Below are 23341 nucleotides of genomic sequence, written 5' to 3'. Positions count from 1 at the left end.
ACAGGCGGGTTCCCGCCCACAGGGCTGTTTTACCAGATTTGATTGGGTAAAGTGTCGAATATTTTGTTTCCTATTGGCTCTTTAAAACGCCACTTACCTCCGCTCTCACATTGATCTGCTCTGTAGCGGAGAAGCAACTCCTCACCATCGTTACTGTACTGCAGCGTTCGGTTGGGATGTAATAAATGTAACCTGTTATCGCCCGAACTGTAACACATTTTCAATACCTCAATTCAATTTTCAATTCATTTGAGTCAACACGTCACTGCAGTATACTTTAGAAAGAGCAAGGGTGGAATTTAAGCTATAATGTTACAGTACTCAGCAGGACTACACCTTGTGATGGGTGCACTTTCTTTGTACCACAGTAACAGTTCTCTACATCCACACTGTTCACTGCACTCCTGCTCTGTTCAGGACCGGTCACACTGACCCACTGCCCTTCAGGAAAGATGTATGACATCAACTCGGGTTTTTGCTTAAGCAAAACACACATTTTGAAAATGTCCATCATATCTCTTGGATTTAACAAATACTCCGGGTGCTTAACAGACAGCCACTTAATTTTAACAAGAATTTTATTAGACAATACAGATGCTTAACTCGACTAAATTCCGTCTTCCGGGGTTGTCGTTTTAAAGGTGGCCTAGTCAAATTACATTTAAGACAGTTTTCTACACATATATCACTACAATATAAAAAAGATATAAAATCAATTTTCTGAAACAGGTAACAGAAAATTAAGTTGGACAGCCAGCCTCATTCTCAAGTGCGGATGAGGATCAACAGTGACATCCTGGGGCTTCTTCACGCAGCGGCCATCACCAGGTTTTGCCGAGGCCTCCTTCAGCATTTGTTGCCACCTCTAAATAGCTAAATGTGTTTATTTTCTTTACAGTTGAGGTTGTTTATGTACAAAAAGAAGGAATAAAGCGAGAATGAAAACACTATACAACAGCAGTTATGTTTTACTGAAAACGTCTAACTGGTAATGTCCAAAGGTAAGAACTTGGGGTGAAATATTGGAAAAGCAGGATTTGTGGTGGAAGTTGGCTGGGGAGTGACTTTTAGTAGAGGCCTCCTGTTTGCTGCTGAAAAACGTCGATCGTATCTTCATCCTCCATTTCCAACTGTAAAGTGAAACAAACGTCAGTTCTGCAAAATTAAACTTTTTGCCTACATCTTTTAAAAATGCCACACGTTGCCCAGATAAACCAAGATGCTGGTTTATTGCTTGAGTAGCAGAGAAACAAGCACCCTAATTTTGGTACAAGTGCAGTACATGTAAGTTATGAGTGTGTGTTAGGTCACTGCTCCCCATTAACTTAAGATTAAAAGGGAATGGAAGTTATGAGCGAGAAAGTTACAACTACTCGCTTAAAACCAAATGTGCTATTGTACTAGTTAATGGAATTTTTAACGTAATGTGGCCAGGAAAACGAATCGTGCAGTGTCGTTACTGTCTAAATAGTGAGGTGGGAGATGCTTGAACGGTGAGAAGAGCGAAGACGAACGCGACATTCATCAAAACGTCAAACCTACCTGTGCCGGCGTGTCCGTCTCGTTTATTGGCTGCCCGTCGAAACGGAACCGAATCTGCCTCATCGTCAAGCCCTTCAGGGAAGCATAGCCAACGTTAACGGTATTTTCCCAACAGCAGGGCAGTGCTGTTACAATATGAAAACACACTTAACGCATATTTGAAAACCAAGATGCACTGGTGGAGTCGAGGTGCTCCGCCCATTTTGAAAACATTCAAACATCAATTATTTTTCCTGCTCTAAAAAAAATCAATCACAGCAGGAGTGCATCCCATGTATAAACTGCCCTTTAGGGTGTGGAAATGCTCGAAATCCTCACCTGCCTCTCGCAGTATGCCTTCATGAGTTTGCTGAGCGGAGTGTGTCTCTTAATCTTGAACTGCACCACAGAGCCGTCTTGCCCTGCAACCTTCAGGTTGATGTGGTCGTTGTTCTCCGTCTTCACCCCTTCCTGTGGAACAAAACAACCCCTTTTACATAATTCCATGCAAGAGTGCACAGATTTTGGCATCATTATTTTACACCTGCAAAAGTCGGGGTGAGAACAAAAACTCCAGCTGATGCAGTGAAAAAAGTAACTTAAATCTCAAACTTCTGGTCAGGCCAGAATGCTCGTCCATTCTCACAGAGCCTGTAGAAATGGATATTTTCATCATGATCTTTTCTCCAGTTTAGCCATTTCCAGTTTTGCATTTTTCACCCTCAACTGCACACACAATAGACAAGTCTACCAGGAGGCAAAGATCAGCAAAGGGCTGCAGATGTGTTCTCTCGCGATTCATGGCCTCACCAATCACACCTTTTTCCTCACACCATGAGATCACTATGTGCCAACAAGAAAGGACGCCAGCAGCGTGCTATGAGCAGCCGTTAGGCAGAACAGAGCCCATTTCCACCCTCCCAGTTTGTTCTGCTGTCACATATGGGAAATATCACCGCCTACATTCCAATATTTATGTGAGCTGCATGGCTCGGCCTGTGTAGGCAAAAAGCAACACGGCCACCTGGAAACCCACATGCTGTCAATTAAAAAAAAAGAATTGAATTAACTTCCATTCTTACACACTTCAAACATGGACAAGTTAGGAAAACTGTTTTCCAAAACAATCACGCCCTCTAGGTGGCACCAGAGAGGACCAGCTGAAGGACAGGTAAAAAAAAAAAAAAAAAAAAGGCAAAAAAATGGAATATAAACAGAAAAAAAGTTGCAGAAATTTAACATGAACAAGGAAGGAAACACCATGTAATCATTAAAAAAAAACACCTAGAAGATACCAACTGTAATTTCACAATGAACAAAAATGAAACAAGTGCAAGAAAGAAGCTTTCAAGTCAATTTAATAAGAATAATCATACAACAACGGTTCATATTCAAGACACGTCCAGTATAAACGTTTAAAATGACAAAAAAAACGAGAATCTCAAGTACATCCAAAAACAATAAAAACCCCAATAAACTCGCTTTATCATGGCACACGATTTCCTACACTTAAAAAGTTGACATTTTTAAATTGAGTCGATTACTGACTTCCTAAGTCGAACGTCCAACAGCAGCCGTGAAAACTGCCAACAAACCCCCGTATCCAGAGCACCTGATGAGCTCCAGGTTACGTTCCCAGGGACACATTGGTTGGGAGGGGGATGCGAGTTAGAAGGGGCGTATGAATGTGGTTCATACAGCGTGTTGATCAGAGGCCTGGAGTCGTGCAGCAGCAGGAGTCTCCATCACACACACTCACTCTCACACAGACAGAGGCAGGCAGCTCAGCTCAATGGCCAGAGAGTTAGTTCACACACCGGGAGGCGATACACCTATTCACATTCATGAATTAATGACTCTCATATCACATAACATTTCCAGAATTAATCCCAGAGCGCTAAATTGCTCCGTAGTCTATTTTTAGATACTTCGCTACATACGATAGCTATTAGCTAACCCGGGCTACCCTCCTCCCGCCTGTAAGCGCGCTCACAATTCTTCCGGTATTTCACAATGAATAAAACGCCCGTGTCAGCCGCATAATGACTCCTCACGCCGCACACGAACCCGCATTGACTTCTGCTATGTTACCTGCCAATTTTAATATAAAGCTAATGTCATTAGATGTAGTTACTCACCTTAGGTTTCTCGTCCGCCATGGCTATTCTGTATGCGTTTCTGTACGCCGCCACACAAAAGAGTCGACGGGAACGCGCACGTCACCGCCCACGTTCAATAAGCCGGTCGTGCGTGCGCGGTCATGATTATTTACGCGTCCTCGGTATTCAAATAGAATTGGCTAAAGGCTGATCACGAGGCAACAGAGTACCCACCGCTTCGGCGGGAGTGACTTCGTGCACGCAGAAATGGCGTTAGCCCGGTCGCGCGGTGCCGCGTGCACGCGCATGTGGAAAAAGGTTTCTGTCTTTTTACTGTAAAACTGCACATACTTGCATGGGATGGGTTCACACGCCAGTTAAAATGTGCATTATTGTGTGTTCACGTTGAAAGTGAATCATTTAAATAATTTAATCATGCAATATGTGTGAGCACATGGAAACTTCTTTTAGAGAGGACAGTGATCTGCAGTGGCCATCTTGTTTTTATTCCTTGGACACATGGAGCGTTTTGCAAAAAATCCCAACTGTTGAAAGCTACCTCAAAATATTACAAAAAATCTGATCTAAGGGAATATCTGTATTGTTAAATGGTTATAGCTGTTAAGGTACATAGCAATTTACGTATTAAGTGCTTTCACACGGTGTTTTACTGCTTTTTCTCAGTGATAAGAAAAAAATACAAGCTGAGTTCGAAAAATTAGAAAAAGATTAAGGTTTAAGAGCAGTTTACCTGTTGAAAGAAAATGTGACTTTTACTCTTCACATTTTAGCTGTATTTGCCAAGAGCATGTCGTTATGGTACTAAAATTGTCTATTATAGGCACAAAACGAATCTCGGTGGGTAATGTTTTATATAAGAATCGCAGTTTTCAAGTCATAAAGCGATGGTATTTTAAATAATATTCATAATCTCAAATAGATTAAAAGTGTACAGTTAAGTTGCAATTCGTATTTTGGGGAAAAAAAAATATTCAGGCATATGTCAGGCCACCCCTCAAAGCCCCGCGAGGGGTCCTTCATTCACGGCGGCGGCGGCGCGCGATTCTTCTCATTTTGGGTTTCGAGAAGCAAGTCGTCAAACGTCCATATTTTCTGACGTTATATTTGGGCGATTTATTTTCCCCCCATTTCCAATGGCGGAGGTTGACGTGGATCCGATAACTACCGTACGTTTTTGCCTCATTTTGTGGCGCGGCTGCATGATGCTGTCTGTGTGAGAGAGAGAGAGAGACTGGTCTAATCATGCTGTTGTTGCTGACAGTCAGAGTCAGTGTTGTATTAACATTGGGTGACATGTTGTAAATTATTATTACCACTATAACAACTGCTAGCTTCTCCCGAGCCCAGTTACTGTTAGCGAATCAACTTTGCTATTTTAAATGTTATGCCGCGGGGTTTAGGTGCAGTACGGTAACACGAGGGGAATTTGATTGATTTGCATCTATCATAGACTATGGCTGTGCACAGAGATGTGAGTTCAAGCTAGTTATTAATAAAGACTAATTTTACCGTGTCTTAGTGGCAGGAAAAAAAATTTTTTACTCTACTGCTTATAATATTTGTTCACTTTCCTGTGTAGTGAAGAAGCAGGTCTCTTCTTGTTGCCACACAGCTCATTCCAGGCATTGACTCCAGCCAGAGGCACTTGGGGTTTGTATGGGGACCAGGAGACCTCCTCGCCTATGAGACACAGTACAAACCCACAGGTATTTGTCAGCGATTGTTCATTGTAACATCACACACGACGAAGTGGTTTGCAGGTCTTACACTGGATTCCTCTCATGCAGGTGCCCAGCACGCTGCCCAGAGCTGCCCATTTGTCCATGTGGTGCGGAAAGATGAAGACATATACTCCCCCATCCTGCGTAAACTCTTCAACGAATCCCACCATATCTTTGTCGGGCTGCAGAACATGAAAGATGACGTCCCCAGTAAAAACAAAAAGCACCAGTACGTCACCCAGCATCATCTACCAAATTCTCAATAGTTAAAATAGTTTTCGAATAGTATTGAATCCAACTTTTTTTTTTTTTTTTATGAGCCAAAGTTATTTTAGAGTGATGTACATATTTTCCAAAGCAGCTTTCCTATGTTCAATATAACTGCATTGCAGAACTAAACCATTTATATGTTTTGCACAGGGATGTTTGACAAAACTGGTTTATGCCTTTAGGTATATCAGTGTAAGCAAGAACTACAGGTCAGTGATCAGAGCCTGCATGGAGGAGCTCCAGCGAGTAGCAGGTATGAGATCCTTTGCTTTAGCAAAGGAACTTTTAAAACTTACAATGAGCAGTACAATATCCTGAGATCTGGTTATTCTATATCCCAGTATCGACACGGGATACAGCTTTGGCAACACAATATGGAAATCAGGTATGAAAAAAAATTTTTTTCTTTGCTCTTTTTTTCTGTTCTGCTTTTTTCCCTGCATATTGAAAATGTTTATGAAGGTGTCGGACCATAGCATCACCCGCCCATTCTACAGTCTAATCTTACAGCTAAATAAGCAGAATTGGTTAGCAGATTAGCCATTTCAAAAAATGGAACTGTCACAACAAAAGAACTCATTCTCAGCTGAAGACAGCATCCGATATAATTCCGCGCTGGTTTGAATGTATGTTCATACGGCAGGTATCGATTCTGCTAGCTGTGGAGCTGATCTGGAACCTTTGCGAAGTGCTTTTCATTGAGGCAGCTCCAGGTAAAAGAATAGAGCAAAAAATGTTTTTTTCAGTGTCCAGTACTTATGTTCACATGTGTGCACTGGGGTGTCCCTGAAGAGTCATGTTTGCATGTGCTTTTCAGCTGGATCCCTGCTCCTCCACCTGCTGGACTGGGTGCGACTGCACAAAGCTGACGTGGACGAGAAAGCACAGGAGGTGTTGCAGAGCGAGTGCCCTGCTGAGCACCAGGCCTACTGGGATGTGGTATGATAAAACACCTCTCTGTTTTCTTTAGTGTTACTGCTTTGCTGAGAAGAATAAATCAAGTTGCTTTGGTTAATATATCTGCATAGCAGGATATTTTCACTGAAGCAATTTAGATTAAGTATGAGAGCACGGTGTATCTTGGGACTTGAACCTGCAACCTTAGGGTTAAAAACTCACTTGATAGTGTTGTTGCTGGCTCCATTTGGTAACTCGGCGTTCTTCACACTCTCCTTCCAGACAGTGTGCTACATATTGCAGGGCCGGATAGACGAGGCCAGACAGATCCTGTTGAAGCAGGCTTCCCAGCAGCCTGCAGCCAGGGTCACCTTCAAGCTGATGGACAGTTTGCTGATGAAGATGCCCATTTACAATGTATTAGACCTGTGTATCACTGCCTCATGGAGTAAAGAACAGAGAATAGCATGCTTTTCATTCAGAAGTGAATAAAAATTGCCAGAAAGTGAACGTAAAGTAAATCATAATGTCCACTAGCTCATCAGACATTCCAATGTGTACATTTACCTTGTTCAAGTGAACTGTGTAAGTAGATCTTACCTGATGTCTTCATAGCCCGGTGGAACACAGACACTGACTGAGTTTGATGTAAAATGGAGGCGGTGGCACCAGGAGTGTGATCGCTGCCTACAGGACAACTCTTTTGCCAGCCATCCACACCTGGAACTCATCTGCAAGGTGACGGCTTGTGGCAAAACCTCTGCATCTGAGCCTCAGTTGGATCAAAATGTGTTACTCAGTTACTTTGTAGTCATAGTATTCCTAGAACATAATGTGCTAGGACTCTGTGACATAGTGGAAAATGCCCTTTTTTTTTTTTTTTTTATTAACTTCCTCTAAGATCTTGGTTGGGGATGAGGACACTCTTCTGGAGCAGAGGGAGCACCTGAGCACCTGGTACCACTTCCTGGTGACCCGTCTTCTGTACTGCCACCCCACAGTAAAACCTACAGAGCTTCATTACTATGCCCAGGTACCCAGGACCCATGCTGGGTGTTTTGTTAAAGAGGTGGCATATCTCAGGAGCGTAACGTGAACATTGTTCAAGTGGTTACCTTGTCAACAGTGCTGTATGGGATCTGTATTCCCAGGCCAGTATGGACATGTTCCTTGATGGCCGGAGTGCCCCGGAACCCCTAGACAGCATTCTGCTTGCTGCCTTTGAGTTTGACATTCACCAGGTTATCAAGGATTGCAGGTTAGGAGCTTGAAGGCTGTTTAAATCACAATAGCAAGTGAAGTTTCTCAGTCTTAAAGCTTGTGTTTTTTGTCCTCCAGCATTGCTCTCAACAACTGGTGGTTTGTAGCTCATCTGACAGACCTTCTGGACCACTGCAAGTTGCTACAGTCTCACAACCTTCAGTAAGTAAATTGTGTCAGGAAGAGTTTTTTTTTTTTTTTTTATATATACATTCAGGTCTTGTACATGTAAAATAAATTTGACTTTCTGCCCAATTTTAGCTTTGGCTCTAATCTGAGAGAATTTCTCCTACTGGAATATGCATCTGGCCTTTTCACTCATCACAGGTATGCTTGTTTTATGCTAGTATATTGGGTCCTAAAAGCCAACTGTCACTGTCTCTCTGTCTGCTAATCACTCAAATTACCTTGTAACTGGTTTGACTTTTAGGATCCTCCTGTTGTCACCAAAAACAAGAGTTTTGCAACCTGCTTACCAATTTAATTTGTTACCAACACAACTGCTGCTAAACTGTATCAGAGTAAACTGTGTGAGTTACACGTAATGTACTGCACTGCTTCACACAAACTACAACTGTCCTCTTTGCATGTCCACCTTGGCCTCCCAGCCTGTGGCAGCTAGCTGTGGACTACTTTGATCACTGTCCAGAGTTTGGACGAGTCTACCTGGAGCTCCAGATCGAACGGGTGCCCTTGGACACAGAGCGCAAGGCCCTGAAGGTGCTCCGTATCTGTGAGCAGAGGCAGATGGCAGAGCAAGGTATCCACTATCTGGCCTGTCAGAGTGCTTTTTTATAATAATAATAATAATAATAATAATAATAATAATTAAAAAAAAAAAATTCTGTAGAGGGAGCAGTTGAGCACAAAGGAAGCGTTGATGGGCTGTTTCTGTAGTGCGCAGCATCTGCAAGATCATGGCCAAGAAAGCATTGAGGAACAACCGGCTGGGCTCGGCGCTGTCTTGGAGCATCCGGGCAAAGGATGCCGCTTTCGCTACACTCATCTCAGAGAGGTGAGCTTGCTGATGTCATACTACATGCACATCCAATGGGGTATCAGTAGGGAAATGTGTCACACAGCACCTGTAATGATGTGTACTTCTGCTGTACAATCCTGCACACATGCTTGCAGTGCAATGATCCAGTCATTGTGGGTGCCTCGGTTCTTACTGTCAAGTGGCAGGTACTGTTCCATTACTGTCAATGCGGTCAAAGCTCTAGTGTTTGGGAACTGCTAGTAAGTAACAAACTGCTGTGGTGACCCTTGACTGTTGCGCACACATATCGGCTCACCCTCCATGTTGCTGTTAAGGTTTCTGCAGGACTACTGCACCCACGGGACTTTCTCAGACCTGGACCTGATAGACAACTTAGGGTCAGCAATGCTGCTGAGTGACAGACTCACTTTCCTTGGTACGTACAGAGGCGCACACACAGTTGTGTAATTGCAGTGCATTGCTGTATGGAAACAAACTACACTGTACAAAGGCCTGTTACAGCAGTATAGGGAGTTTAACTGCATCACTAACCTCATTCCTCATCCTCTGTTTGTGTGTGGCGTTGACAGGTAAATACCGAGAGTTCCACAAGCTGTACGCCGAAAAGCAGTTCGCAGAAGCAGCAAGGCTCCTGTTGTCCCTTATGACAGCCAAGATCGCCCCTCGCAGTTTCTGGATGACCCTGCTGACAGATGCGCTGCCCCTTCTGGAGCAGAAACAGGTTCGTAGAAAGGGAGGCGTGGGTGGGTGAATGGGCTGCTCTACCACTGCAGAATGTCCTCATCGACGTTTATGAAATAGCCCAATTCAAGACTTACTGTGGGTTGCAGCATCCGTCTGTGTTTCACTTTGATCTACTCAACAAGATCAATTTGCATCCCCTGCCACAGGTCATTTTCTCAGCAGACCAGACGTACGAGCTGATGCACTGCCTGGAGGAGCTGACCACTGGCAAAGTTGCTCCTGAAACGGAACTCTCTATGCAGGTAGGCATGCCTGAATGCAGCAGAACACTCCCAGCAGTTGAGTTTTTTTTCCCCACACAGACTCCTAACTTATGTCATATGTCTGACTCCAGGAGGACAACATAGAAGCGACCAAGATAGAGCTGTTACGACTGGCACTTGCTCGCAACCTGGCCTTGGCCATAGTGAAGGAGGGCACCCTGGAAGCCTAACACACCCCCCCCTCTATTTTATGTACATAAAAATACATCAATAAATATTCTCTTTTGCATACTTTGTGGCTTAAATACTTCCACAACACATTAGGAGACAACAAAGTTATTCAAATACTTGAATTAATGGGTCAAAGTGGACAAATGCTTTATTACATTCTGTAACCATGTATAAATTTTTCCAGAGAAGCATGTCCCATAGAACACCACACTTCAGATACTACTGCATAGAAATCTAAAACTTGAAATTTTATTAAAAACTGAAAACGTGAACTTTTCCAATTCTACCAAAAATTTATATATAAACTCCAGAATAGTAAAGGCAATCAACTTGCTCTGTGTAAATAACTTAGTTTCTTCAAATCTACAACTCGAACAATGCTAGAGGGAAGTTTCTGCTCGTTAGTACAAATATTCAAATGAATTCAAGAAACTGGTTTATAAATATTTGGCATATAACAGTAAAAGTTTCTACAAATGGCATGCAAGTTTAATCTTGAGATTCCGTGAATAAATTCCATTTAAAATGTTTCAATACAGCTTTTAAATTTGGTATATGAATGAAGTGTAAGTGAAGTTTAATTCTAAAATAAAAGTACCCCAGGAAGGACAGAGCATGGTAAATATGCTCATTGGTCACTCAGGCTGGTGATAAACATTTCTGTGATATTAAAACAACAGAACAGTCATACCTATGAGAAACACCACACGTATGGATGCAATCTGTCAGTGTTCACACTCCACTAAAAAGCTGTGTTGAAGCAAGTGAAGTAACAGTAGTACATCCATCCTCATTGGTTAACAAAGGTCACTTAAACTGCATTCTTAACTGCCCTTCCACCTCAATATGGACTAGAAATCCAAAAGATGTTTAAAAAAAAAAAAAAAACCATGGTTGCTACAACCATTCAAAATTAACATGAAACACTTCAGAGGAGTACAAACTGCATTCAACTGTCGACATGCACGTCAAAAATACTCCCCCTTCCTTATGCTTTGTAGCCACCTTCAAACTCATTTCTACAATTGCACATTCTAAACCAGGAAAAGAAAGCATTTAATTTTTTCAGAAGTAAACTATATTTCCATGAGCACCACAAATTCATTTTCACCCTGGAAGACCCTGTAGAAATACAATAAAAGCTGTATTACTTTAGTACTGCTGAAATTAAGACTAAATAATTAATAAAGGTTATGCTGGCTAAGACCATGGAAACAGACCATGTATGACTTTTTCACTTTGGGAGTACCTGTTCCAGCATAGTTAAAACCTGTATAAAAACACTACTTTCAAACTCCAACAAAAATAAGGGAATGCTTAATATTTCTGGGTGCTGAAGGTCCTCTTTAAATCTGGAAAAAAAAAATAACTTAAAAAAAAAAAAACTATAGGTCATACAACTCAGACAGTGAGATTCATGCCCAAGATAAGCTGGAACAACGAATAAGTAATCCTTGCCAGTCCTGCTGTAGCTATTTTATAGCCCAACAGAATGGTGAAAACAATCAGCAAGTAGGGTGGGCTAATATAGCTGGTTCATCTTATGGCACTATTTCATCAGAAGAAAAAAAAAAAACCACATCACACAGTATTTTTAGAGCTGTTGTGAAAATTAAAAAAAAAGTTCTTGAAAGAAGGCAGTGTACGTGTCTTAGTGCCTGAGATGTGTATTTATATAGCACAGTTGTGAGCTTTCTATCATAATTGTAAAAAGTGACCAGACTGATCAGAATGCACTTCAGTATTTCAAAATATCCAACCCAGTGTACAGTAGCAATTCTGATCCCAAATCTGAAACAGGCATCTTGAGAAGAATCTAAAACAGGAACCGAAATAGGACAAAACCAGGTAACACTGTCGAACAAAGGCTAATTGCTGCCGGAGCGGGATATTTCACCCATTATTCGGAGCCCTACCTTTCTGACCGGAATGTTGCATCACCTTCGCATACAAGACAGATTCTCTAAGCGGAATTTAGTGCTGTATCTCTTATTGTCTGCAATCAAAAAACACTTGTGAACTTTATTCCTAGAAATAAGAAGTTTCCAAGCCATCATGTTGATTAACATCAGGCCAACATTACAACATCTAACCAGCGTTAGATATGAACAAACCTCACAGCAGCTAAACTAAAATCTCAGGGAGTAAGTTCACTTGCCAAATCACCAGCAGAACTCATCAGATTCTCTCTCAGACAATACACCTCAGGATCCATGACTCTCTCGTTCCCTCCTTCCCAGTTACAGTTTCCCACATCCCTGCACCCCACCCCCCACTGCAATGCCTTCCATCAGTCAGCCACCTCACTGTAGTAGTACTTGTGCGCCGTCTCGCTGAGCCGCCAGCCTCCAGCCCGGAACTCCAGAATCTCCAGCAGCAACAATCGGGCCATAGAGCTGAGGTTCTGCTGCAGAAGGAAACCATCACGCAGCATGAAGAAGAGCTCATCCATGCGCTGCTCATTCATTTTTTCCAGCTGGTCTCCAATGCGGTGCAGCTGTAGCACCAGGCAGTCCACCTGTCAAATACAGCAAGGGGTTGTTAACAAACATGCAATGCCAGAAAGTTGATTTTAATTTTTTTTAGTGGCAGCTTCTTGCACCTACAGCAGTTGTTAAAAAAACAGTGATCCATGCTGCCAATTACTGGAAGCAGAAAGAGTCCTTTAGCCTTACATGTATACGCATCGTTATCTCTCTAGAATCTGCATGCATCAAGATAACACCAAATTTAAGCACATTAAGGCAGTACTCACTTCCTCCTCATTTTGCAGAGCATCAGGCTGGGCCAATCTGAGCAGACAGTCAAACACTGGATGCACCAATGCCATCATGGGCATATTGTTCACCTACCAGAGGAGGAAAGTCTGGTACTAATGTCCTATGCACACTTGAAGTCTTTTGAGCCCCTCATCAGAGATAAATATGAAGACTTCCACACTGCAGCCAGTACCTTGAGGTAGTCAAAGATGTTGCACATGAAGGTGACATAGCAGACCCACTCCTGGATGGAGCGGCTGCGGGTCTCCTCCCGGGCCTTGAACTCTTTCTGCATCCGGTTCAGCAGGTTGCGGCGAAATACATTTCCATTGCTCTGCTTGGCCTCTGCCTGAAGCGAGCGGTACAAAAACCAAAGATAACACTGGTAGTGCAATCATCAATAAATAACGCTAACAAACTATTTTAATCTTTTGTACGGCTGGGTAACTATTTTAATCTTTTGTACACTAGAGAAACTTGGGGCAAATGCCTAGCTCAAAGGTACTGTAGCAAGAGCAAGGTGGGGGTTAAAGGCGTCAACCTTGTACAAGCCCGTCAGGAACCAACCGCACAACTAGCCGCACTCTTTCAATATCTTAAAACGTAAGGGAAACAAAACACGTATATAACAAACTCGAATATTAACCTGAACAATGGTGTAGCAAATGCGACCCGACTCTTTACTGAAAACCTGGTCCTTCAGAGACTGGTCTACAATGACATTGGACACTTTTTCCAGATCCACTGCACTTGGTTCTGGTGGGACAAAGAGGGTCATTTAGGAGATCTGCCTTTATAAATGACACGTTGACACGTCACTGCGTTCACAGCACAGCTTGAAAGAGTTCAGTTGGCAGTTTGATGAACAACAGCACACTCCCTTGACACACTTACTGTGAAACTGCAGCAACTGACCTTTAAGGGCAGTTTTGAGTAGTTTCTGAGTCTCGATGTCAAACGACTGGATCCTGTAGTCCTCCTTGGACGAGTTTTCCATGGCGTCCGGAGCACCTTCTTAGCTCACCTGGACAGAGGGAGACGCAGAGGAAGAACACCGGCGAAGTTAGGAGGGTGAGAGCCCCGCATGCTGTAAAAACAGTGTACAGCAGGCCTGTGTTGCGGGCTGAGAAGTGGCACAGGAGGCTGTGGGGCCACAGGGTTAGAGATGTGCACCATCATCACTCCTCTCTGAATGAGCACTTTTCACACAGGGATAAACTCATGATAAAGAGCCATTGTTTGTGTCCGTGGGCACAGCGAACAAACACGCCGTAAAATATTTAATACCTGCCAAAATAATTGTCATCCAACCACAACAAGTGAAGTGGCCCTCTGAAATACAGTAGTCAGTAAAAACTCAGGCGATCTGTTACGGGACACACACACACACACACACACACACACGAGCTGAGAGGGCAAAATCGGTGCGGTGAACACATTTTTTGCAAGCTTAAGTTCAAATAGACTCCTCTTGACTATTTTTTTTGCACAAACAAAGCAGCCAACAACAGCAGGCACCGCTTCTCAGTACAAAAATACCTCCCTGGTGCCTCCTAGTCACACTATACTATAGCTACCTCTGGTCAACACACACATTTTCTGAAGAGGCTCCACCTTACTACGTAAACATTCGCATTATTTTTTGTAGAAATTAAAAGAAAACGACGTGATCCCGGCTTGTTCCTCGTCAACAACAAGCTTTAAGCTACTGACGGCGCGAACAACCCAACGGAATGCTGGCAGAAACTAGGAAACACACACACCTACACTTCACGTTACTGTTCCCAGCGCTTATAAAGAATGATCCCCGAAACGTCACCCCGAACTCACGGACCGACTCCCCTGTACAACGCAAGTGTTCACTCCTCTTCACACGTTACTACATGTAGCCGCTAGTATCGGCAAAAGAAGCGCACAGCGCCATGTTTACGTCCCCGTTCCGCCTTTTGCACGTCACGCTGACGTACAGCCTCACGCGCCACTTCCTGTACGAGAGGAATGGCGCGCGCGCCCTATTCTTTTTAAATCCAGCTCTGACGAACAATTCGTGGACAGTTCATTTATTGAAAATATTACAACGCGGAGGCGTGCCGCTCTTACACCTAGGCAAAGCAAGCGCCCCTCCCTTTACTTGAAAGGGCTAAATTCCAGAAGTGTACCATTTCTATATTCACATGAAACACACAAGATGGTTTATTGGAAAAAAACTGATAGCGACACATTAGCTTAAGAAGTGCACTGAGGCGCCCAGAACTCTAAACCACAAGACACGTTTTAAATTAACACAGACAGTAAAGAGTCAGTGCTATTAGCCTGATGTTCTGTAACAGATTGCACTGAAATATAACATCTAAAGTCATTGGGCCAGCACAGTATTTTAAGTAAATATTTCCCTTTATTTCAAAATAAATGGCGTTCTTTGGTGAAATGCTCAACAACAGTACTGACTTTTGTAAGATAAATGTTGGCAAACTCTCATTGAAGTTAGGAATTTGTCACCCTTTTCCCATAAGAAGCATGTCAAAACCAGACAGAATAATCAGCTCTGTGTTCCACCATTTCTACAACTGCACTTTTCCAGCAAGGACGTTTTAAGTATAGTGTTATATATGAAAAAAAAAAAAACTAAATAAAAATGCAATCCTGACAATCACTGTAACATGACATTTTGTACTGCAAAAACATTTTTTTTTTTTTTTTTTTTACATATGTTGATTTTGAAATAGTGGAGGAAAAATACTTTTTCCAAACACACTTGTAAGTTCAAAATTCCTCATCAGATAGAAATGGAAATTTGCACAAAAAAAGCAGGTTAAAATAAGAGGGGGGGGGGGGGGGGGGGGTGAAGAGCACAATGGCTCAGATGTAACCCAAGTTTTCATTTTCTTCTAATTTATTCAGACTAAGTGTTTTTTCCCTTCTTACCGAAGGTATGCTCCTGTGGACGGTTCTCTCTGCAAGAACATGCAATGACAGTAATCGTGTTACAATAAATGCTTTAAATGCAGAATTATGAACAAAATCAACTCAAGGATAAAACTGACAAGCATGAAAATGAACATGAAAGCAAGATATTAATGTAGTTTGTTTCAAGTGTATTATAGCCACTGTATACCTGCCACGAAAAATTCCCAGAAAGTCAGTTTGTTTCTAAAGACTCATATCAGTTTCAGTTCTAAAGACAAGTCATAAATAACGACCATTTACACATTAATTTGTGGAGACGGCAGTAGCCTAATGTTTTCCCGCTAAGAGTTAGAATTCTACCAGTTACACTCAGTCGTTCTGAGGTGAGAGAACTGGTGTTTCAGTGGTGGTGTTTTGGTAGACACTGGAAAAAGAACTTAGTATCTCTAGCCTCCTGAGAAGGTAAAGAGCTGCTGGATAAATGACGTAAACCATGAGCAAAGCTCATCTTGACAGTGCAGATTTGCAGTGTTAGCTTGCATCACAGCAATGATGAACAGCCAACATGAAGATCCATCTAATGTGCAAAGAGGCTTTACAAGCCGTAACATTTTTTTTTTTTACCCACAGGAACCAGGTGTGTGTGAGAAAGACTGGAGCAATGTATCTCTGTTGTAACCAAATCCTTGACCCTTCTTTTTGTTCCTTGTGCAGATGGCCCCTTGTGAACCTGCCGTACGAATCTGTTCTTTCAATGTCGTTTCGTCGGTTACCGTCCATCTGTCCTAATGCAGACAGTCCTCACTGCCTTGGCTCCACATTGGACAGGAGATTGCAGAAGAACTCATACCAGAAGAAGGTGAAGCCAGTGGCAAGTGCAGCCTTTACTAGGCTTGGATACAGGCCCTTGAAGAAGCCCTGTGGACCCTCCTCCTGGGCGATCCTGGCAACACAGTCCATCAAACCCCGGTATGACCGCACCTGCATGCACACACACGCAATTCAAATGGAGTTCTAAAAACTTAACACTGACTTGTTTGCCAATTTAATAAAAGCTGTGTCTTCTAGGATTACATATTAGTGTTGTATCATTTCCTTGAACATAATTATTTCACACATGCATAGCTGATACAGTCTTTGTCAGACCTGCCCAAATTGGACTCTGGCTTCCTCAAACCCTCCAACCTGGAGTCTTTTTTTAAGAAGGTCACAGGGGTAGGTGATGGTCTTGCTTATGACTCCAGCACAGCTGCCACACAGCAAACCTCGAAAGCTCCCTGGGAAAAACAGGTGACAGAAAGGCAATGAAGACCGCAAGACAGTGGTCTCAAAATTAAACACAGTCATAAATACACCTTCCGCAGCACTGCCTAACATTGTGTTCCCCTGCTGTAAATCACTGCCTTTTTACCATACTGCTTGCTGACCTTTGGAGCTCACTTCACTGGGCTGTCCCAACATGATCCTCTTCAGGACGTTATAGAAGAAGAACTGCAAGCCAGCATAGGGGAAGACTGCAATCATGGTCGGTGTCAAGCCTCGATAAAAGGTTGGGATTCCGTCTTTCATGTACATACTGGACACTGCGTGCCTTAGGTTACGATACACCTACCCAGAATGAGCAAAAGAACAAAGTCCATCACATTATTTTGAACGTTTAGCAATAACTAGCACTTGAAAAAGAAACATTTTATTCATCCATGAAGCTGGATAACATTCTGGACATTAATACAGCAAGTAGCTAGAGTAGTGGCCTATGAAACAAACGCAGCTGTCACTTAAAGTAGCATTACTGCAATACTGTTGGCAAACAAAGTAAAGAAGAAAAATCAACGCAGATTACTGAACGTCCATGACAAGTGTGTGAAGGTGCTCTGGGCAAGGTTTGGAACACACTTTGGGCTCCCCCTGTGCAGCAAAGCGGGTGCGTAGAGTGTCCAATGGCTGGCAGACGACAGTGGCAGTACAGGCTGCTAGACCGCCACACACAAAGTGCATGCTGGGGGTCTGGCTATCGTAGGGAGTACTCTTGTGCACCACTTCCGTCAGAAACTCAAAACTGACAAACTAGGTGGAGAAAAGGGAATTTAATTAGACACATCTAATTAAAAATGTTATGGAAGTTTAACAGACACTTTCAATTTGGCATTTTCCCCACTAATTCAATTCCATATACAGTGAATATACTGAAACACTTTGATCAAATATAACAAACACACAACTTCTACTAGATTTGAAACACACTTAAATGGATACCACTAGCTCAATCCCTTTACTGCATGTGCGCAATGCGCAGAAACAGGGTAACGTGATATATATGGGTTACGGTGGGCGGATGACCAGTACCTGCACAGCTCCGTAACAGACAGACAGCAACTGTGCAGGAACGTGACCTTTCCAGAAGGCAGGGAGGCCCTCCTCAGTCAGGATCCGATGGGCTGCTTGCCGAAGTCCCCAGTATTTCCCTTTTCGGTTTTGGGATGACAGCATCTCAATCTGCAGCTGAGAAAGCACGGGAGTATTGTCAGTCCACAGCTAGACTAAATGCAACTTGAAAAATACTTGCACCTTTTTGTGAGAGTCCAAAAAAAAAAAAAAAAAAAAAAAGACTATGCTGGATAAATAACCATACTCAGATTCAAAATTGCACAGGAAAAGACTGTAAAAGCAAGAGGAAAAACAAGACAACTATAACCTTACACTCAACCAAGGAAGATATCTTGACTAAAGTAAATAACCTTATAGTTGAAAGTGATATTATGATTTAAACATATCAGACTGTACTTTGAGAATCACATGTCTGCTTGCCTGTTGGTGAAATGCACTTTTGTTTTCTTAGTTGTATGTCGCTTTGCAGAAAAGCATCTGCCAAATGAATAACCGGACAGCTGGTAGCATAGTGGTTAGAGTTACTGCCTTTGGCTCCAAAGGTTGTAGGCTTGATCCTCATCTCCAGCTGCAGTACCCTTCAGGAAGGTACTTACCTGAAATTGCTCCAGTAAAAAAAAGTTACCCAGCTGTATAACTGGGTAACTAATTGTAATCTTGTAACTTAACAGTTACAATTGTAGCCTTAACAGTGTAAGTCACCTTGGAGAAAAGCATCAGCTAAACAAATAAATATATGTAACGTAACAAGTAATTTAATGAAAATGCAAATTTAAAGATGAGCGGGGAAAAACCATAGAAACCAAAGGCTTCTGCTTTCTATGAAAGGGTCTGAAAAGCAAAGAAATAGCACACTTGGGGTTTTGCGGTGTCCGGCGAAAGCACTAGACCGGCCGAGCGGGAACAGGCAACACCCCGACACATGCGCCAAGCTCACCTGGAACCTGATTTTGATGACATCAAAGGGGCTGATCATGGCTCGGGTCACCATGCCGGAAGCAGATCCTGCCAGCGCCGCCGTCTCCGCTGAGAGGGCCCCACTTTTCGAGTTTGGGTCGAAACCCACCATCGCTGTAACTGGGTCTGCAGGAGCACAAATCTGGGTCTCATGTGCTCTACCTACAACACAACATCCAACAGCTGTAACTGTGGCATTTTGCAGCTCACATATCTCATGTCTTCTCAACTTCAAAGGCACATAATAAAGAAAAACAAAACCAAGTTGCAGGAGAGCACACAGAAAAAACAGACAGGGTATTTTATCATGCCATGGTATTTCAGGGCACACCCAGTGTTTTTACTTTCCAACTAACAATCCGAGTGGCGTGAAGTGAAGTGCAAGGACACTAATAGCACTGCTATCAGTTTGTATAATTTGGGTCTAGTCGCTTTTCAGTTTGTACAATGAACCTGCAGAAAATATCTGAATAATATGTTTAAATGGGACGAGCACGTGCTTCCGACACACACAGCCGCGCGACTCGTGCGCGTGCCACTCAGATCACACCAGCAAAAGAACTATATGTATATACTCTGTTATGTATATATTCTGCACTACAGGAATGACTGAAAATCAGAGACACATAACACCTGCAAGTGTCGTTTGGAAGGAGGAAACCGTTTCTCAGCGGGTTCATTCATCAGTTGCGAGACGCCGGCTAACGCAAACTCACCTTCTTGTGAGGTGTCGCAAGCAACACCGCTGAACTAATCTCACGAAGACATACACTTTTAAGTGTTTAGTGACTCATAAACGCGTTTCTCTCCGCTATTTTAAACACGCGTCACTTTAACCATGGCCTGTTTCTTGATAATTGCACGCACACACAATTATCTTACATGAAATTGTATGTAACGGCTGCTTCCGGGTTAACGCGTAAAACCCGCCTTCGTCGAGATTGGCACGTAACGCCCAGAAAACTGTCCAATAGGATCTGGATCTCCAGGGCGCGTCACGCCGCTGACCAATAGAATCTGGAAATTGAATACGCGTCACGCTACTGGTCGATCAACAAGCCTGCTTTCAAGTACCAACAAGGTCAAGACAATATATGGCCTGTGTTTGCATCTGCGTTCAGTTACGTTCAGCACATTTAGACGTCCTCTGGAGTCATAAAATATTGTTCTCTCTATTAAAGTCTCATAAGAAGCATGTATTTCTGGCGAGTTTGTGACACCCGAAGTGTAATGACAGATTTTTGCCGCCAGAGGGGGACATACAAACGTGTAATTTGCAGGCTAAGAATGAATGGAAAAAAAAAAACATTCCAGGTCAACATGTCATGAAAGGCATAAGAGACCCATAGAGAAGTGTTTCTTTAATCTAAATACTAAATTAAAGAATGATTCAAAGTCTTGATTTCCTTACCCTTTTTTTCCATTAAAAAAAAAAAAAAATTTGCATTTTCCGAGGGATCACCAATGGGAGTCTACGCAGGCTGCTTCGCTATTGTTTTTACCTCTTTATACAGTGTAACAGCGCAGGAACTGGAATTGCTTCATTTCACTTGATTTACATAATACCAGTTCGGAGGAACAAAGAGTACTGGAGCGTGAAAGCGACACGCAAGGAGACATTCTTGGTGTTCCACTGCAGGAGCACGAAAGGACACAGAGGCCTGTGGCCTAGATAAGGTTCGGCACGAGCACAAAGGAATTTCCATTTCCATTCGGTGATGTTTGCAAGCGTAGATTTGCATGGTGGTCAGCATCAAAGGCATTTATTTTCCATCCATCTCTTGGATTTGGCTGGGGATCTGTTGAGTAACTCCATCCTGGGAGTCATGGTACCGGCTGCCAGGTGCCGGTCCAGTCCCGATAAACGAATGCCCCAAATGCTGGTCATTAGTTTGCAACCCGGGCAGACTACCCAATGCATCATACCGTGACTCCAGCAGCATTTCAAAGAGCGGGTAAAATGTATCTCACCTTGTTCTCGCTCAAGAAACCAGCGACCTCACCAGGTAAACCTTCCAAGACTAAATCTGCCACTAACTGGCAGAAACTAAAAAGCACATAGAGCCGTGGGGATCAGAGATCTACAGTTATGGTGCGCTACACCTATATTAGCATCTCATGTCAGAAATGTAAGGCTTTCTTCAATGTTATAAGTGCACTTGTTCTGCATTTTCGCTTTCAGGATCGGGAAATCTTACGTAGCATAAATAAAACAGGCCAGTCACAGTCGATGCAGGCGGTTAATGCGCAAGCTACACAGCGTTCCTTTTATTATTATTCACATGTCCAGTTTCAGAAAGAAAACTGTCTTAAAGGGATTACATTTGTCACACTAGAACAAATCTGATTTTTTTTTTTTTTCCCTGTTCAGTACAAAGCTAACAATCACATTGTCTTCGGTTATGTGCCAATTAAATTCATACAGTTCTGGACATCTACCGGACAGAACAAACGCAATTTCTTAACGCTTCCCTTAAAACACATTTTGGATTTCAACAACATGATTAAAGATGGTAGATCTGAGCTGCAAGCTGCAGTCCAGGAACATTAACATCATGGTACAAATACCTGTTAACAGCTTTGAGATGCCAGACTTATTCCAGTCTACTACAGTATGCTGTTAAATTCTGCCCCGACTGGAGTCGACCACTTTTCACGTGAGACACGATCCAGTCCGCAGTCGGGAACAAATAAACAAAAGGACAGACACTGAATTTGGAAAAACATGCACTGGTTAGCACTGCTGGTGAAATGAATCAATTCTCTCGGATGGCTTTAGGGTTGCAGAAAGTGAGCATCATCAGGCAGAGGACATACAAATTAGTTTCACATGGCACAAAGAAATAAAACCTTTTCCCAAATCAAAAGGCTGAAATAAATCAGAACATTCGGCCTGGAAGGTAAGGCAATGGTTAATAACTATAATTTTCCCCAAAATTTTACACGTTTTCATACTAAATGGAGCCGTGCTTCTCTATCACTGATCAAAGTACCTTACAAAAATTCCTACGATCTAATACTAATCGCTGTGAAGTGGTAAAATTGTTATAAGGTATATTAAGCTGCTCTGCATTTAAAGCAGATATGGAGTTATCCTCCTCAAATATTAAAACATCTGGCAGTGAACAAGATAACAAAAAGGTCATTCAACTAAAATTTAGTGAATGGTCTTCCTTCATACGCCTTGGCTTCCTGCATGGTGGAATTCTAACACTTCAGACAACAATGCGTGAAAAGAAATGGTACAGAACTGTGGAAATATGCAAAACACCATGAATCCGACCTGATACGACATCCACACCACGTTACTGCCACATACATACAAACACAGATTTTTGCTGTGTCCATAGACAATTATACAGTAGAAACCATGGTCAAGAACAAAGTAAATCAGTTGAAGCAGAGTTAAATGACATGCTTGGGCAAAATTATTAGTTTTGTCAAATGTGAGGTATTGTTTTGCCAGGCTGTAAATCGATATGCTAAGGAGCTCCGATGGAACAAAAGGGAAAGACAACGTGGCTGGATACTTGACCAAAAAAAAAAAAAAAAAATGCAATAGCAGCGGACGAAAATTTATGTCCAGTCTCATCAAACCCCTTGATACATTCAAATATGGGTTTTGCTATGATGTTCAAGTGGAAAATTTCTCAAAATTTCCCAACCCAACTGCCAGAATATTCTCCCCCATACAATAACATCCCTTTTCAACAAAACACATGGCATTTTCAAATCATCTTTATTAATTGGAAAACAAAAACAAATGATATTTAAAGAGGGGGTGGGGAAAGACAGAAAGTATCTATAGGTCATAGGCAAAACAATTAAATAAGGATTCCATAATCACAGCAATGAGTTTCTGGAACAGGGACACACTGCTTACGTAGAGCATTCTGTGCTGCAGGTCTTCCCAGGACCGCCGAGACATGCTCTGCAGCTCGGAAACACTGATGCATCAGAGGTGGAAAAGGCACTATCCAGAGAGAAGGGATGCACATGACCAGGACGGTCTGCTGGAGTAGCGAAAGGTGCTGATCCACACCCCGTATGAAGGGCACAAGACAGAGACAGACAACGTGAAGCTAGCACACATTAAGATGCTTTTCTCAGTTTCAACCGCCCTAAGTTGCTCACTTGCAAGTGAGCACAGAATATGATTACCCAAATTCACCTTGGTGTTACAAGTGCACAACAAGCTGCAGAACAGACTTTGCGTATGCATGTCTATATCCAAACATGACACACATACACAATTGAGTGAAAGGCCAGGAAAACATTTCAGATGAAGTCTCTGAAACCGTTTACAGCAGCTTGTCCGACCTTGTTTTCCCTCCTGTCCGTTACTGTGTGGCTGGACAGCTAC

At 42.6% G+C, this 23341-nt stretch overlaps 4 protein-coding genes across 7 annotated transcripts; 1 reads left to right on the top strand and 3 right to left on the bottom strand.

Moving 5' to 3' along the window:
• Positions 1–560: 560 nt before the first annotated feature.
• sumo2b (small ubiquitin like modifier 2b) lies at positions 561–3756 on the bottom strand. Its single transcript, XM_018757408.1, has 4 exons — positions 3660–3756; positions 1861–1992; positions 1543–1614; positions 561–1130 (listed from the first exon to the last, which is right to left on the bottom strand). The coding sequence occupies exons 1-4, from the start codon at positions 3678–3680 to the stop codon at positions 1068–1070; spliced, it is 288 nt and encodes a 95-aa protein (XP_018612924.1). The 5' UTR covers positions 3681–3756; the 3' UTR covers positions 561–1067.
• Positions 3757–4649: 893 nt separating this feature from the next.
• On the top strand, positions 4650–10025 carry nup85 (nucleoporin 85). Its single transcript, XM_029254061.1, has 19 exons — positions 4650–4807; positions 5254–5347; positions 5429–5591; positions 5815–5885; positions 5974–6017; positions 6276–6345; positions 6450–6571; positions 6812–6946; positions 7145–7267; positions 7431–7562; positions 7681–7787; positions 7868–7951; positions 8051–8116; positions 8398–8549; positions 8687–8804; positions 9104–9204; positions 9359–9510; positions 9680–9775; positions 9868–10025. Exons 1-19 carry the CDS (start codon positions 4775–4777, stop codon positions 9964–9966), a joined length of 1962 nt encoding a protein of 653 aa, XP_029109894.1. The 5' UTR covers positions 4650–4774; the 3' UTR covers positions 9967–10025.
• Positions 10026–10099: 74 nt separating this feature from the next.
• LOC108937447 (MIF4G domain-containing protein B) lies at positions 10100–15684 on the bottom strand. 4 transcript variants are annotated; one of them, XM_018757430.2, is made up of 6 exons: positions 15652–15684; positions 13621–13750; positions 13373–13482; positions 12920–13075; positions 12723–12815; positions 10100–12485 (listed from the first exon to the last, which is right to left on the bottom strand). In XM_018757430.2, the coding sequence occupies exons 2-6, from the start codon at positions 13721–13723 to the stop codon at positions 12258–12260; spliced, it is 690 nt and encodes a 229-aa protein (XP_018612946.1). In that variant the 5' UTR covers positions 13724–13750; positions 15652–15684; the 3' UTR covers positions 10100–12257. The 4 variants fall into 4 exon arrangements, with proteins under 4 accessions (XP_018612946.1, XP_018612944.1, XP_018612947.1 ...); XM_018757428.2 differs by lacking the exon at positions 15652–15684 and adding an exon at positions 14490–15419; XM_018757431.2 differs by lacking the exon at positions 15652–15684 and adding an exon at positions 14490–15419 and having other exon boundaries at positions 13642–13750.
• A 576-nt stretch (positions 15685–16260) lies between these two features.
• slc25a19 (solute carrier family 25 member 19) lies at positions 16261–19889 on the bottom strand. The gene is made up of 7 exons (XM_018757427.1): positions 19695–19889; positions 18959–19140; positions 17980–18135; positions 17530–17700; positions 17061–17241; positions 16780–16910; positions 16261–16614 (listed from the first exon to the last, which is right to left on the bottom strand). Exons 2-7 carry the CDS (start codon positions 19088–19090, stop codon positions 16435–16437), a joined length of 951 nt encoding a protein of 316 aa, XP_018612943.1. The 5' UTR covers positions 19091–19140; positions 19695–19889; the 3' UTR covers positions 16261–16434.
• Between the last annotated feature and the right edge of the window lie 3452 nt (positions 19890–23341).

The sequence above is a fragment of the Scleropages formosus genome, chromosome 8 (assembly GCF_900964775.1).
Source record: "Scleropages formosus chromosome 8, fSclFor1.1, whole genome shotgun sequence".
In the NCBI taxonomy this organism is placed as follows: Eukaryota; Metazoa; Chordata; class Actinopteri; order Osteoglossiformes; family Osteoglossidae; genus Scleropages; species Scleropages formosus.
The sequence above is the reverse complement of the archived record's forward strand: the minus strand, read 5'-3'. Positions and strand labels throughout refer to the sequence as shown.

What these genes read in the sequence shown, in the direction of transcription:
- slc25a19 (XM_018757427.1), bottom strand. Translation starts at nt 19,090, where the DNA reads ATGGTGGGTTTCGACCCAAACTCGAAAAGTGGGGCCCTCTCAGCGGAG. An exon ending in TCATCAAAATCAGGTTCCAG is followed by an intron (nt 18,136 to 18,958) that starts GTGAGCTTGGCG and finishes GTGCTTTCTCAG; the next exon opens with CTGCAGATTGAGATGCTGTC. An exon ending in CTGCACAGGGGGAGCCCAAA is followed by an intron (nt 17,242 to 17,529) that starts GTGTGTTCCAAA and finishes CATTCTGGGTAG; the next exon opens with GTGTATCGTAACCTAAGGCA.
- sumo2b (XM_018757408.1), bottom strand. Translation starts at nt 3,680, where the DNA reads ATGGCGGACGAGAAACCTAAG. An exon ending in TGGCGGACGAGAAACCTAAG is followed by an intron (nt 1,993 to 3,659) that starts GTGAGTAACTAC and finishes TTTGTTCCACAG; the next exon opens with GAAGGGGTGAAGACGGAGAA. An exon ending in AGACGGACACGCCGGCACAG is followed by an intron (nt 1,131 to 1,542) that starts GTAGGTTTGACG and finishes TTCACTTTACAG; the next exon opens with TTGGAAATGGAGGATGAAGA.
- LOC108937447 (XM_018757430.2), bottom strand. Translation starts at nt 13,723, where the DNA reads ATGGAAAACTCGTCCAAGGAGGACTACAGGATCCAGTCGTTTGACATC. An exon ending in TTTGCTACACCATTGTTCAG is followed by an intron (nt 13,076 to 13,372) that starts GTTAATATTCGA and finishes CGCTCGCTTCAG; the next exon opens with GCAGAGGCCAAGCAGAGCAA. An exon ending in CTCTGCAAAATGAGGAGGAA is followed by an intron (nt 12,486 to 12,722) that starts GTGAGTACTGCC and finishes TGTATTTGACAG; the next exon opens with GTGGACTGCCTGGTGCTACA.
- nup85 (XM_029254061.1), top strand. Translation starts at nt 4,775, where the DNA reads ATGGCGGAGGTTGACGTGGATCCGATAACTACC. An exon ending in CTACAGTCTCACAACCTTCA is followed by an intron (nt 7,952 to 8,050) that starts GTAAGTAAATTG and finishes GCCCAATTTTAG; the next exon opens with CTTTGGCTCTAATCTGAGAG. An exon ending in GGCCTTTTCACTCATCACAG is followed by an intron (nt 8,117 to 8,397) that starts GTATGCTTGTTT and finishes TTGGCCTCCCAG; the next exon opens with CCTGTGGCAGCTAGCTGTGG.